The 14,137-nt window shown below is 42.6% G+C and overlaps 1 protein-coding gene across 12 annotated transcripts in view; it reads left to right on the forward strand.

Annotated features, from left to right (window-relative positions):
* Positions 1 to 11,572, forward strand: part of cep164 (centrosomal protein 164) — a 167,186-nt gene extending 155,614 nt beyond the window's left edge. For all 12 annotated transcript variants that reach the window (XM_085967825.1, XM_085967831.1, XM_085967834.1 and 9 more), the window contains 2 exons: positions 5,151 to 5,273; positions 11,153 to 11,572. In XM_085967825.1, the coding sequence (XP_085823951.1) occupies positions 5,151 to 5,273; positions 11,153 to 11,249 (220 nt within the window). In that variant the 3' untranslated portion in view covers positions 11,250 to 11,572. The remainder of the gene's footprint in view (positions 1 to 5,150; positions 5,274 to 11,152) is intronic.
* The last annotated feature ends 2,565 nt before the right edge of the window (positions 11,573 to 14,137 follow it).

Consider the following 14,137-nt stretch of genomic DNA (forward strand, 5'->3'; position numbering starts at 1 on the left):
CTAGGAGGCTTAAAAGCACAAGTCCATTGCTGGGCTGTGACATCATCGTGTTTGTACTCATGGTGGAATAGTGCTTCACCAAAATGAAAAATAGATATTTCTTCCAAAGAAAAACTGAATCAATGAAGGTTCTTTGGTTCTGTGTAGTGTTTTGAACTTTTGTTGAAATGTTTAACCATAGGATTGTACAGAAAGAAAGACTTGCATCTATATAGCGCCTTTCACGACCACCAGACGTCCCAAAGCGCTTTACAGCCAATGAAGTACTTTTTGAAGTGGAGTCACTGTTGTAATGTGGGAAACGCGGCAGCCAATTTGCGCACAGCAAGTTCCCACAAACAGCAATGTGATAATGACCAGATACTATAATTTGTTTTTGTTTATATTGATTGAGGGATAAATATTGGCCAGGACACCGGGGAGAACTCCCCTGCTGCTCTTCGAAATAGTGCCATGGGACCTTTTACGTCCACCTGAGGGGGCAGACGGGGACCTCTGTTTAACCTCTCATCCGAAAGACGGCACCTCCGACAGTGCTGCACTCCCTCAGCACTGCTCTGGAGTGTCGGCCAAGATTTTTGTGCTCAAGTCTCTGGAGTGGGACTTGAACCCACAACCTTTCTGACTCAGGTGAGAGTGCTGCCCACTGAGCCACGGCTGACGATCTACTCGTGTAGATGTTACACATCAATAAGTGCATTTTAAAAAAAAGTGGAGGCCTTTTTAAATGGGCCCAGATGAATTTCTACCCCATACAGTTTATACATTTAAGTTGCCCCTGTAGCATACGAGGTCACAATGCCATCATAGTCTTTCAAACCAGCATTAGTCATGTTTTGTTCAAAACCCGAGTGCGCAACCAACTTCCTCTCCTCTTAGTCACCTGAGGTAAAAGTGGACAGAAGTTTCTTGTGAACGCTTCCTGTACCTATTCAATCAAATTTGTGTAACTCCTGTATGATCATTTTCCAGTAAAAATGATTTGAATAACTCGTGTCACCTGGCTGCTTGTGAAGCAAATATTGCGGTCCCCGAGTTCTCAGAAAGCCCAGGTGATGTGCAGTCAGTAATTTGCCAGCAGCATTAGACAGCACATGCACACAGATTTCATTAGTGCTCCAATTGTTAAATATCAGCTTCACAAAGAGTTCAGAATAATAGTGTTTTGTATGTGTGAAGTGTTTTTTTTTTTTTCCCTTAAATGTCAGTTTTCCAAGGCTGTTGCCAATAGAAACCCAGATGAGCAGGATTAGCTCTAGGGGACAAGAATTTTGCACATCACAGAATCTGCACACACTCTTCAGCTTGCTGGCTGCTGTTCAGCAGATTTTTCAGACACAAAAATAACCAACCATGGCCTGTTGGAAGAAATATACAGAATAGTGATGCTGTATCTCGGCTCTGTATTCTCGTTTATGCTAAAATCGCAAGACTAACAATCATCTGAATGTAATCTGACCTACACTTTTAAAATTTGTCTTTACAACATGAAACTTGTGACTCTGTTCATGACTGTATGATGAGGCTTGACAGTTTTATACACGTACTCTTTTGCATACAAATATGGTTGATTAAAATTTAGATGCATGCACAAGTAGGTTGTGCACGCGTTTCCTCTGTCTTGATCAGCCTCAATACAGAATGGACTGTTTGCATACATTCTAGTTTACACACAATGGATCCCCAAATATGTTTACAAGTAGGCATGTGTCTCAGTGAGCTGCCACTCCATACTCCACCTTGCATCTTGCAGTTCCAGCTTCCTACTCTCTCTCTCTCTCTCTCTCCCTGCTCTTCATTACTTCCTCACAGCCCACCTTCAGTTCGATGTGGTCTGTTGGTTAAACTGGCAGCAGTGCTCAGCACTGGTGAAATCCTCTCGCACCTTGGAGCAGTTTCATCTGTGCTAAGCAGTCTGTGTGACCACCCTTTTCTTTCTGTAACATGATTTCATAGTCTTTATCTCTTCTCTCAGCTGTGGCTCAATGGGTAGCACCCTCGTCTCTGAGTCAGAAGCTAGGCTGACATTCCAGTGCAGTGCTGAGGGAGTGCTGCACTGTCAGAGGTGCCACCTTTCAGATGAGCCTTTAAGCCAAGGCCCCGTCTTGCCCTCTCGGGTGAACATAAACGATCCCATGGCACTATTTTGAAGAAGAGCAGGGGAGTTATCCCTGGTGTCCTGGCCAATACTTACCCCTCAACCAACAGAACAAAAACAGATTATCTGGTCATTATCACATTGCTGTTTGTGGGACCTTGCTGTGCGCAAATTGGCCGCCTCGTATCCCACATTACAACAATGACTCCAGTTCAAAAGTACTTCATTGGCTGTAAAGCGCTTTGAGACGTCCAGTGGTCGTGAAAGGCGCTATAGAAATGCAAATCTTTCTTTCTTTTTCATTTCTCTCACCAGCTGCTGCTGAAACATTCCCCCTGTGCCTGTCTATCTGGGTTACCTGTAACAGAATCCCCAGGGTGTCTCTCATCAACACCGAACATTGCATCATATGTGTTGACTATATATTTCACTCTGATCTATAAAAAAATTATTGTTCTTTTCTAAATTTGTTATAAAATAACTATTAGTAATCGAAATTGTTGGAAATGCACAGCAGTCCACCTACATCTGATTAACAGGTTGGGTCAGAACTCCCTGGACAAGTGGTCGGAGCCCTGGACATTGCAGACCAGAATGGTCATGGTTGAATCCCCCAGTCTTTGCTGATATAGCTCAGTAGGCTAGCTGGAGGAGTACTGTAACTGGCCTCAGCCTTCCTGGGTTAGGAGGGAGAAATTGGCCAGGCTTCCCACTTCTGATTGCTATTCAATGAAGGAGCAGGGGAGTTGTAACTGCGAGATGCAAGCTGGAACATGGAGTGAAAGCTCACTGAGGCATATGCCTACTTGTGAACATGTTAGAGTATAAATTGTATATAAACATCGCTGGACACATGAACGGGATCAGGCTTGGCTGTGATAATTCCTTCAGTCAATTAGAAGCCACTAAGGGGGCAATTTTAACCTTAAACCTCCCCCCCACCCCCGGTCAGGAATGGTGAGATTGGGTACAGGGCTGGTTTTACACCCTGCCCGACCGATATTACTCTCTGTTAAAGTCAATGGAGAGCAATATTGGACGGGGTGTAAAACTGGCGTACCACCTGATCCTGTGGGTTTCCCACCCGGCAAGTTAGAATTACCCTCCTAATTGTCTAGAGTCACAAATTTGGCCGAGTTACTAGGCAGTGGCCATATATCTGTACCCCAGCAACGAGTCAACACCTTAACTGGAGGAGAGGTGACGTAAGAAAACTACTCGGCACTTGGCCTGAGTATTAAACAAGGCTTTAATCAACTGTTTCACAACATGGAGGTCTAGTTGTGTCCTTCACTAGTTCCTGTTAAAGAATGTCCTGCACAAGCTGGGCCCATGCCTGAGTATTTATACTCTCCCTGGACAGCGCCACCAGCAGGCTGCCCAGTATTATTACATAAGTCATTTTCACACGAATGACAAGATTCATGTCAAGAGGGTAGAACATTTGCAAGAAAAGGAGAGAAAGGGGAAAAAAGCACATGTGCTTAGGGTGCTCTTTTAATCCACTTCCACAGATTGGATACCAGGGACTACATCAGCCGTACACTATTCAGTAACCTAAATATGTCAGATGTACCCACAATAAGTACTGTTGTCAAGCCACCTTGGACAGCTTGCAATGCAGCCCTGTTGAAGTTGGCCATTTCTCTGTTGAGTACTTATTCTGTAAGGACCAGAGCACATGCATCAAAGCATTCTTAATTTGGAACAGTAAGCTTCTGGGTCAATTGAAATGGTAGCCTAATAATCCAAATCAGCAATGCTCAAAAAGCCTTACCTAGGTAATGGCCACAATGAAGTATCAACTGGCAAGAAGGGTTAGTAGGGTGAGCCAGCAACGTCCTAGAAATGTGAACCTTTAACACCGGCCGTTAAGACCGATTTTGAAGAAACAATTTCGGTCGCCTCACTTCCGGCGCAGACCGCGGCGGTCGGCAGCGCTGCCGTTACCTGTGCTCGCCGCAAGTATTTTAATTACCAGGAGCGTGACGTCAATTGCCGTGCAACGCCAAATTGACATACACTCGGCGATTTTGGGCGTTGCTGCTCCTCTTACCACCCTCTCCAAAAGCACACCCATGCGTGCAGCTGTTGACCGTGCGTAGAGCCGGGAGAAAGCGGCGATGAGCTATAAACGCTCTGTACAATTCACATTTACCGTGCTACTTTTAAATAAGTTGCACCCAAATAACTGACTTCAGTCGTCTTCCACTTTATTGCCAAAGTTCTTTAATATGATCCAGATCAAGCTGGCCTTTTTCATTGTTAATTTAATTTATTTTTTTGATCTTTTCATCAAGATCCAGTTTGAATCAAGAAAATGCTGATGAATCTGCTAAACAAAGAAATATTAAGATTTATAGAGGGTTTTTTTGTTACTGAAAATATATACATAGGTGCCTATATAATATACAGTTCCTATACAACCATAATCCTAAAATAAACTTGGAAGAACAGTTTGGAATTTCCATGTCGTGTGATCATTGCCCTATTTTAACAAACTTAGCAAGTGACCAGTACTCACCGGTATTTCTTGTATCCTTGCCACTTGCAACATCTCGCTTCCATATAATAACTTCCTTCATACTGTATTGCACTCAGTCTATTACATTTTCTGCGTTCGGCTTATATTTTGGGCGTAATCTCAGGATTTCTCATGTAACAGTTTAAGGACATCTATGCCACAGTCTTTCACTGTTAGTGAAGTGACTGCCCGAGAACGCCGCACCAATCCTTTAGACACGACCTTCGGCCTCCTGCTGATTTTACCGCTGGAAAGAGCGCGTTGCACGGGAGCTTCTGCGCTGTGCTCATTTAAATCAGCAAGTAGTGCCAAAATACCAGCCGTTAACCTAGGCCCGCGGTGGCACTGCCCGTTTTCCGGCTTAATCGAATTTCGAGGCCCTCCTGTCTTAAGATGTTGTTTTCGTTTTTATCTTTTGCTACTCAATAGTGAAGAAGGTAAATTTGTGCAACCTATATTTTTATGGTCGATTTCAATTTTAAATTACTGTTTTGTTGACATTCATTTAGTAAATGTTATTTCTCGCAGTGACCAGGTAAAAATGTTACACCAGTCCCATTCCAAGATTACCCAAGGCGACAGAGGCTCTATTCAAGGGATGATTGATGCTAATAAGAAGTGGCTGGAAAGTTTCAAAAAGGACCCAAAAATGTATCCTTTGAAAAATTGTGAAACCCTATTTAGGGCTCATTAGCACAGAGATTCAAGGGCCCATCTATTACTTTTTATTAATTATGTGAACCTTTTGAAAGGTCATGGAGTCGGTTCACTTCAACATAAACAAAATGTATATTAAGTAAAGAATTAGTTTAAGAACTTGATTTTTTTAATTAGTTCCTGGGATGTTGGCGTCGCTGGCAAGGCAAGCATTTATTGCCCATCCCTAATTGAGAAGGTGGTGGTGAGCTGCCACCTTGAACCGCTGCAGTCCGCGTGGTGAAGGTACTCCCATAGCGCTGTTGGGGAGGGAGTTCCAGGATTTTGATCCCCGTGACGATGAAGCGATGGTGATATATTTCCAAGCCAGGATGCTGTGTGACTTGGAGGTGGTGGTGTTCCCATGCGCCTGCTGCCCTTGTCCTTCTAGGTGGAAGAGGTCGCGGGTTTGGGAGGTGCTGCCGAAGAAGCCTTGGCGAGTTGCTGCAGTGCATCTTGTAGATGGTGCACACAGCAGACACGGTGCATGCAATGCAGGTAACACAGCACAAAATGCTGCTGGTATTTATTTATGCCAATTCTTGGTTATTTATGACTGTTAAGCTAAAGAGCAGAGTTTTTAAAACCAACGTGAAATATTCTTGTAGTAGCGGGGGAGTAGCAGCTGTTGTATCAGAAGAGGGGAAGAAGCATGCCTGCATCTGTTGCTGAGTTAATCCATGGCTCATAGAAATGGAAGATGTCAAAGAACATACCCGGAGGATTGAGGGCATGACAACAGAGCTGGAATTGCGCAGAGAATAACATTTTTTTCATCTATATTTTAAACAATGATCATTGAAAAGGTGGCTGAATGGTGAGCGAGTTGTTGCAGAGATGGGCTTCACTATAGACTGGCATTAGCCCAGCTTGGCTGTATTTGATTCAGCAGTATCTCCAGTTTTCTACACGGAATTAGTTCAAAGAAATCATAGGTTTAAAGGTCTGGATCGTGAAATTAATTTTTTCTTTTCCCCGTATAATTGCTTGTTCCAGTAGTTAATGGTCATTGTATCTGTGGCTTTACTTTGAAGGCAATTCTTTATCCTTTTTATCCTAATGGGCACATTCTTTCTCTGATAATTAGCTCATTTGATTATTCATAGGGCTGTAATTTTACCTTGGTAGATTTCAGGGAATATTGTGGATTAGCCATGTTAAGGAGAGACTAGAGAAACTGAGACCCTTTCTATCAGAACAACGATTAAGAGGATATCTGGTGGAGGTGTCCAAAATGAGTATGGGTGTAAGGAAATCTCTTAAACGCAATTAAATGATTCCTCGTGATTCAGGCACGAGCATATAGTCCAAATGCAAGTTCATTACTCAGTATAATAACTATTACGGTTATACAATAGACTCATACAACCTGGTTTCCTTCAGACCCATGATGATCAAGCTTGACCTCCGACTGTCCCGTGAGCTCTAACTACAAGAAGGCTGCTACCTGTTCTTTTGTATCCCTCTTTTGTCATCTGTCACATGTTCAAAAACCTTCTAGGCATCCTTAAAGTACCCTACCCCTTTAATGTGAGTCATATCACATGATGCCCAGAATGTATATTGAAGCAAGGTTCCTTCTCGCCAAACCTCCAGACTTGACATAACAGACACCCTGGTCCACTCCTCTATCACCCCCAGCACCCCTTCCCCTTCACCCGTCACCTTCCCGTGCGAGCACAGGAGATGCAACACCTGCCCTTTTACCTCCTTCCTTCCCACTGTCCAGGGCCCCAAACATTCCTTCCAGGTGAAACAGCGATTTACTTGTTATACTTACAATTTAGTATACTGTATTCGCTGCTCACGATGCGGTCTCCTCTACATTGGAGCGACTAAACACAGATTGGGTGACCGCTTTGCGGAACACCTCCATTCAGTCCGTAAGGCTGACCCCGAGCTTCCAGTCGCCTGTCACTTCAATTCTCCGCTCCACTCCCACTCTGACCTCTCCACCCTCGGCCTATTACACTGTTCCAATGAAGCTCAACGTAAACTCGAGGAACAGCACCTCATATTTCGATTAGGCACGTTACAGCCTTCTGGACTCAACATTGAGTTCAACAATTTCAGATCACAACCTCTGCCCCAATCATTTTTTTTCTCTCTCTCTCTCACACGGCAGCTGTTGATCATTCTGCCATTGCCATTTACACTTCATCTCAAGTCATCTTTTGTTTCCTAACTTGTCCCATTACCATCTTTTGCCTTGCACCATCACCCCTTTTGTCCCTTAATCACTCCTGCCTTCCACCCTATCACAGACCTTCCCTTTTGTCCTTTCCTCCCCTCCCCCCTCTCCCTGCCCCTAAACTTGCTTAAAAACCTGTTCCATCTCCAACTTTTTCCAGTTTTGATGAAGGGTCATCGACCTGAAACGTTAACTCTGTTTCTCTCTCCACAGATGCTGAGTATTTCCAACATTTTCTGTTTTTATTTCAGATTTCCAGCATCCGGAGTATTTTGCTTTTGTATTATTTATAATAGTCATCTTGATGGTTTAACTGTTGATCAGTTTAACTTGACATCCTGCCTTAACATTACAAAAGGAACGGAACAACCTAGACAATCCCAGATACTTAATGTGACACTGCTTGGGTGCTTCCATTGCTCTGACCAATACCTGATATTTGCACCTCACATGGGATGTAGCCAACATGTCTGCTAATTGCTACTTCCATTGTCCCGACTAATCTTCAATATTAGCATATCCTAATCGGACAATGGCCTAGAGATATGATGGGACACCCAACACAGAAGCAAGTTCTAACAATGGGTAACTAAGTCAGTAACTAAGGGGGCATAAATTTAAGATCATCTCCAAAAGAACAAGAGGTTAGGGGATTTTTATTTTATTTTTACACAGAGTTATTGGATCATAGAATGCCCCAACAGAAACAGTGTGGAAGCAGGATCTTTAATGACTTTTGAAAGAACATAAGACGTAGGAGCTGGAGTAGGTCACTTGGCCCCTCGAGCCATTCAATAAGATCAAAGCTGATCTGATCTTGGCCTCAACTCCACTCCCTTGCCTGCTCCCCATTACCCTTGACTCCCTTACCATTCAAAAATCTGTCTACCTCCACCTTAAATATATTCAATGACCCAGCCTCCACAGCTCTCTGGGGAAGAGAATTCCAAAGATTCACAACCCTCTGAGAGGAGAAATTCCTCCTCATTTCCGTTTTAAATGGGTGCCCCCTTATTCTGAAATTATACACCCTAGTTCTAGATTCCCCCACGAGGGGAAACATCCTCTCTGCATCTACTCTGTCAAGCCCCTTCAGAATCATATATGTTTCAATAAGATCCCCTCTCATTCTTCTAAACTCCAGTAAGTATAGGCTCAACCTTTCTTCATAAGACAACCCCTTCATCTCTGAAATCAACCTCGTGAACCTTCTCTGAACTGCCTCCAATGCAAGTATATCCTTCCTTAAATAAGGAGACCAAAACTGTACGCAGTACTCCAGGTGTGGTCTCACCAACGCCCTGTACAGTTGTAACAGGACTTCCCTACTTTTATACTCCATTCCCTTTGCAATAAAGGCCAACATTCCATTTGCCTTCCTAATTACTTGCTGTACCTGCATGCTAACTTTTTGTGATTCATGTACAAGGACCCCCAGATCCCTCTGTACCTCAGCATTTTGTAATCTCTCCCCATTTAAATAATTTGGTTTTTTTATTTTTCTCACCAAAGTAGATAACCTCGCATTTTCCCACATTATACTCCATCTGCCAGATTTTTGCCCACTCACTTAGCCTATCTATATCCCTTTGAAGATTCTTTGCGCCCTCCACACAATTTGCTTTCCCACCTCTCTTTGTATCATCAGCAAATTTGGCTACATTACACTCGGTCCCTTCATCCAAGTCATTAATATAGGTTGTAAATAGTTGAGACTCCAGCACTGATCCCTGTGACACCCTACTAGTTACAGTTTGCCAACCTGAAAATTACCCATTTATCCTGACTCTCTGTTTTCTGTTAGTTAGCCAATCCTCTATCCATGCTAATATATTACCCCCAACCCAAAAATGGAAAACCACAGTCTGTAAACATTGCCTGTCTTTGCGTTGCATTGTTCAGTGATGGTTCCATCTATGGCCTGATGGCGAAGAGGTGCTGGAGACACTACTGGATATTGGAGAGGGTCTGAGAGTCTCCTGGTTGGTGGCCTTCCTTGTACCGCAGTCTGTTGATGGAGGGGATCTTAAGGGCTGTTTATGCAGAGTTAATTGTTGCTGAGGCCAGGCTTCACAGAATAGTGGATTTCTGAGGCAGATCCAGACTGGAGATAGAGGGGGATACTGCTGGACATGAGAGGTGCATGCTGGCCATGTACACTCCCACAGAGAGCCTGCAGCAATACGAGTTTATTTTAATCCCAACCAGCCATTGGAGTTGTTACGGCTGGTAGAGTTTTTTTTTGGAGGCAGGAAGAGCTTTTTGTTAATAGCATTCATCTGAGTCTCTGTACTGGGAGTGAAAGGCAGGATTGCTGTCAGGCCTTGATGGACCCACATTGGAGAATGGTGTGGAATGAGACAGAAACAGGTAGGTGGCTTTAAAGGACCCCAAAGAATAAAAAATCATCAGAGAAAATCATGGAATCCGTTACTTCTGTGACAAAGGTACAACTAGAAGCATGGATGTTGAGAGAGTAACCGTAACCATCGGTAATTTTTAAATCAAACATTTTTGTGGGCGAGTTGTCATGATGGTAAGCATCTCTCTTTTAGAGGTTTCATCCTGCCTCATTTTCCATGGCCTTCCTGAGCAAAGCCCCAACAGTAGCCAAGTGACTGACAGAACACCCTGCTCCTGGAAGCTGTAAATGCTATTTTGTACAAGTCATTAGGAACTGTGCAGTGGTGCCCATTAATAAACTGCTGAGATTTTTCTCCTTTCTCACTTTCAGCTACATTCTGCTGCAGTGGGTATGAATCATTCTATGAAAAAAAAAACACATTATAATTATTTCCAAATGCAGCCTTAATTTTATTTTCAGATCTTGTACAATTGTAGGGACATTGTATTGCCCACAAAAACTTGACGCCTTGCCAAAGCAATCTGCCTGAGTGCAGGAACTCCATGTTATGGGAGATATTATAAGCATGAAACTTTGTTGCTCCACTTCTTTAACCTCGTGTAGGCCTGTCACTCTGCTGCCTGTTTAATAAGAATTAGCCTGCTTTTTGTGTGTTTTTATTTGTGTTAAACTGCACTGGTGGCATAATCGGTAGAAATGACTTGGAGGAGTCACTGCGCCTAATGGCATGAGGCAGCTGAATTAACACAAATAAAGATGTAACCCAGGGTGCTTCAGCTACTGTATTTATCAGTTGAGCTCCTTCACATTGTTTGGCTCAGTAATTCCTCAGTTCTTGTAATGACTTCAGCAGGACTAAAATGTTAAATAATAGGATGATAAAGGTGATTTGAAAATGCTTTTTTTTCATTTTATTTGAAGGTTTATTAGAAGGTTTATTAATGGTGTAACTCCCTCGTTAACTATGAGGTGGGAAAAAATGCCCTTAATTACTGTCATGAAGTTTCCAATTTGGATAGTCAGGGACATATTTTGAAACGTTAACAAAATATAAATATATTCAGGATTTTTTTTTTTAAGTGGCGGTGAATTCTAGAAGAAAGACTTGCATTTATATAGGGCATTATCATGTCTGTTAGAAACCTCTTCAAGCCCTTCACCCACTTTGAAATCTCCAACTGTTATTGCTATGTCGATAAGCATTACCGCCATTTTGTGCACAGCAAGATCTCGCGCAGATATCCAATCTTGTTACTTTTCCTTCACGTATATTTTCAGTCCTCTCTTCACAAGAACAAGCAGGACTCCCTCCACGCAAGGTTTAATCCAGCTTGGATTGGATGAAAACAATCAAATCAAAGTCTACCACTTTTGAGAAGCTGAGGTCCTCCTAACGGTAGTTTCACTGTTATTTTTAAACTGGTGCAGTGAAATAATAATATTCTATCTGATGTATAAACCAGCTTCAAATCCCCTTCTTGGAAAGCACCTATTTCAGAAACTATAATGGTAATTAATTTGAATCTGCTACAGTTAGCAATAAAGTATTTTCTACCCAGTATTTTTTTAAGTAACCCAACTGATTATTTAGCATGTTATGTAAAAAGTACCAAAAACTGTGGTGGTGGGGGTCACCATGCTTTCTGCCAAAGCTTTAACTGATTGAAGTGTGCATAAAATGCTTTATTTATTTTCAAATGCAATGACTTGATGTTTTCATTTTTTACATTTTGTATAATAATGCAGATTTATTGCTGTGTCACTTATTGCCCAGAAAAAAACCTGGATCTGGACATACAGGAGAACACAAGCGTTTGCAAATGGACTCTTCGGCTCAGGCTATATATTCTTCTGCAAATCCAATCTGTGGTTCACATTATATGTAAGATCTAGGATTGCAGAGGTTACCTCCAGCTCTCAGGAGTACAAGACTTTCAGTATTTCCCTGGCATTTCAATACCAAACAGATTATCCGTGTTATAATTGACAGGCCAGTTGTTGCATGTCTGTTCATGTATATTTCCCCAATACAAGGCTGAAATCCCATATTTATCACCTTCCCCTCCCACTCCTTTATGAGGCAAAGTTTAAATGTTCTACTTCTGTCTGAACAGTGGTAGTCAAGAAAACAAATATTTTTGGAACAGGTAAAAGGCATTAGATTGAACACATCCCCTCTTTAATCAATCTCTACTTTATCGACCCACCTATCATCATATCCTTCAATCATTTCTCTTTCCAGAAACACATCTATTTACCTCTTGAACCTATTTATACTATTTGCTTCAATAGCTTTCGCTGGTAACTTATTCCAGTCTATTACCCATTCTGTAAGAAAGCTTTACCAGCCTTCCCCTCTTAGTCCTAATTATTTTGTGTCCTTGGTACTGGAGCCCTTGTCATAGTGAACAATTTGCCTGAATCAACTATCTCAATCCCCTTCCTAATCGTGACATCTTCCATGAGGTCGTCTTGAAGTCTCTCTCCAAAGTCTAACTTTGTTAACCTTTCCTCATAACTTAGATTCCTGTTGCCCACCTCTATACTTTCTCAACATCGCCAGCATCCTTTCTATGCTTAGGTGACCAGTCTGCACAAAGTAATCTTGATAAGGTCTGAGCAACGCATTACACAGCAACAATAAAACTCCTTTTGATTTATACTGCATTTCTCTGCTAGTCAATGACAGTGCTTTATTTGCCTTTTTTAATTATAGCTAAACACTGCACTGACAGTGTCTTACATGCACAATAACCCCTAGATCTCTTTTCTATGCTGCATGATTGATCATTTAACACAATCATTCTTTTGGTACCTTGTTCCTATACCAATTATTTTACACTGAGCCGCAGTGAACTGCATTTCCTGGCCATTGGTACATTTACCTCAAGGATCCATATCCTCTGAATCTGGCTGTGCATCATTATTTGCCCTAACTTCTATTTCAGCAAACTTGTAGATTTTGTTTACAGTACTTTTTTTTAATATAATACTTACAATATTATAGCATGTTCCCCAAGATTGATGACTGTTCATAATGGTTACCCACTGTTTCTTTATAAGGCAGTACCATAATTTTATTACTCCCTCCGTGATTTTTTTAAACCATACCCATTAATTATCTGTGATTAATCTTGTCAAAGACTTTCTGAAAATCTAGGCACATATGAATTTCATCACCCTGTCCACAAATGTTAATAAATCTTTGAATACAACAGTAAAACGTCCCTTATGGCACCATTGGCGCAATGTGTAACTTAGCCACTGGTTAGAAGGTCCCAAGTTTGATTCCCAATGTTTGCTGGGTTAGTTGATCTGAGTCACGGTGGCAGTAGGGAACTATAGCTTCAGTTTCTTGAGCGAGGGAGGAAAAGAAATCAACCAGGGTTTCAACTCCTCACTATGCAGTGAACCAAACTGGAAGGTGCGTGTGTGGACATCAGTTGAGGAGAGAACTGGGCTTGAATGTGAAGACCCCAGCGTTTGCATAGCCCACTGTCCAGGCTCTTACACGAGGAATGACCATTTGGGCACGGTGCCAGGGTAATATTAGTCAACTTTCAATCTTTCAGCATCTCTCTCAGGTTTAGGAACCTAGACTGGTAGAGTAGAAACTTCACTAAGTCCAGTCCACATCTCTTTTAGCTCTTGTATGTTGTCCAGTTGAGAGATATTGGACCAGATTTTCATTGGGCCGTCGGGGGGGGGGGGGGGCGCGGGGGGGGCAAAAATCCCAAATTCGGGGGTCCCGACACCATCCCACCCAAAATCCGTCTCCACGTAAGTTTCAAGGGAGGCGGGTACCTGCCCTGCACTGGGACCCGCCGACCCGAGGCGGGAATGGATTAGTGCCAATTAACTGCCTGTTAACAGGCAGTTTTCCTAATCCCTATTTTGAGGGGTGTCGTATGGGATTCCCGACGGCGCCAAACCACGCCAGGTTAGAGCAGGCGGGCCATTGGGTTGAAGTACTTGGAGGGGTCGCGATGTCGGTGTTCAGGTGAGTGATGGGTGCATGAGTGCAAAGGTAAGTGTGTTTGGTGTGTCTAAAGTGTGTAAAGAAGTTTTACTTACCTGTACTTACCTTAACAGTCTTTCTTCCTCTAGGCTGCGGGAGTCCATCACTCAGCCGGAACTGAAAGCTTGAACAGCTGCGATCTGTCAAAAGTGACAGCCTTCAGCTTTCAGTGCCGGTGACAGTTCTAACTGAGTCTGTGTAGAAGGACTCAGGTTAGAAGTAAGACTGTCAGTGTTTGACAGCTT

This window comes from Somniosus microcephalus, chromosome 26 (assembly GCF_052327205.1).
Source record: "Somniosus microcephalus isolate GS21.2 chromosome 26, FLI_Smic_1.0, whole genome shotgun sequence".
Classification (NCBI taxonomy): Eukaryota; Metazoa; Chordata; class Chondrichthyes; order Squaliformes; family Somniosidae; genus Somniosus; species Somniosus microcephalus.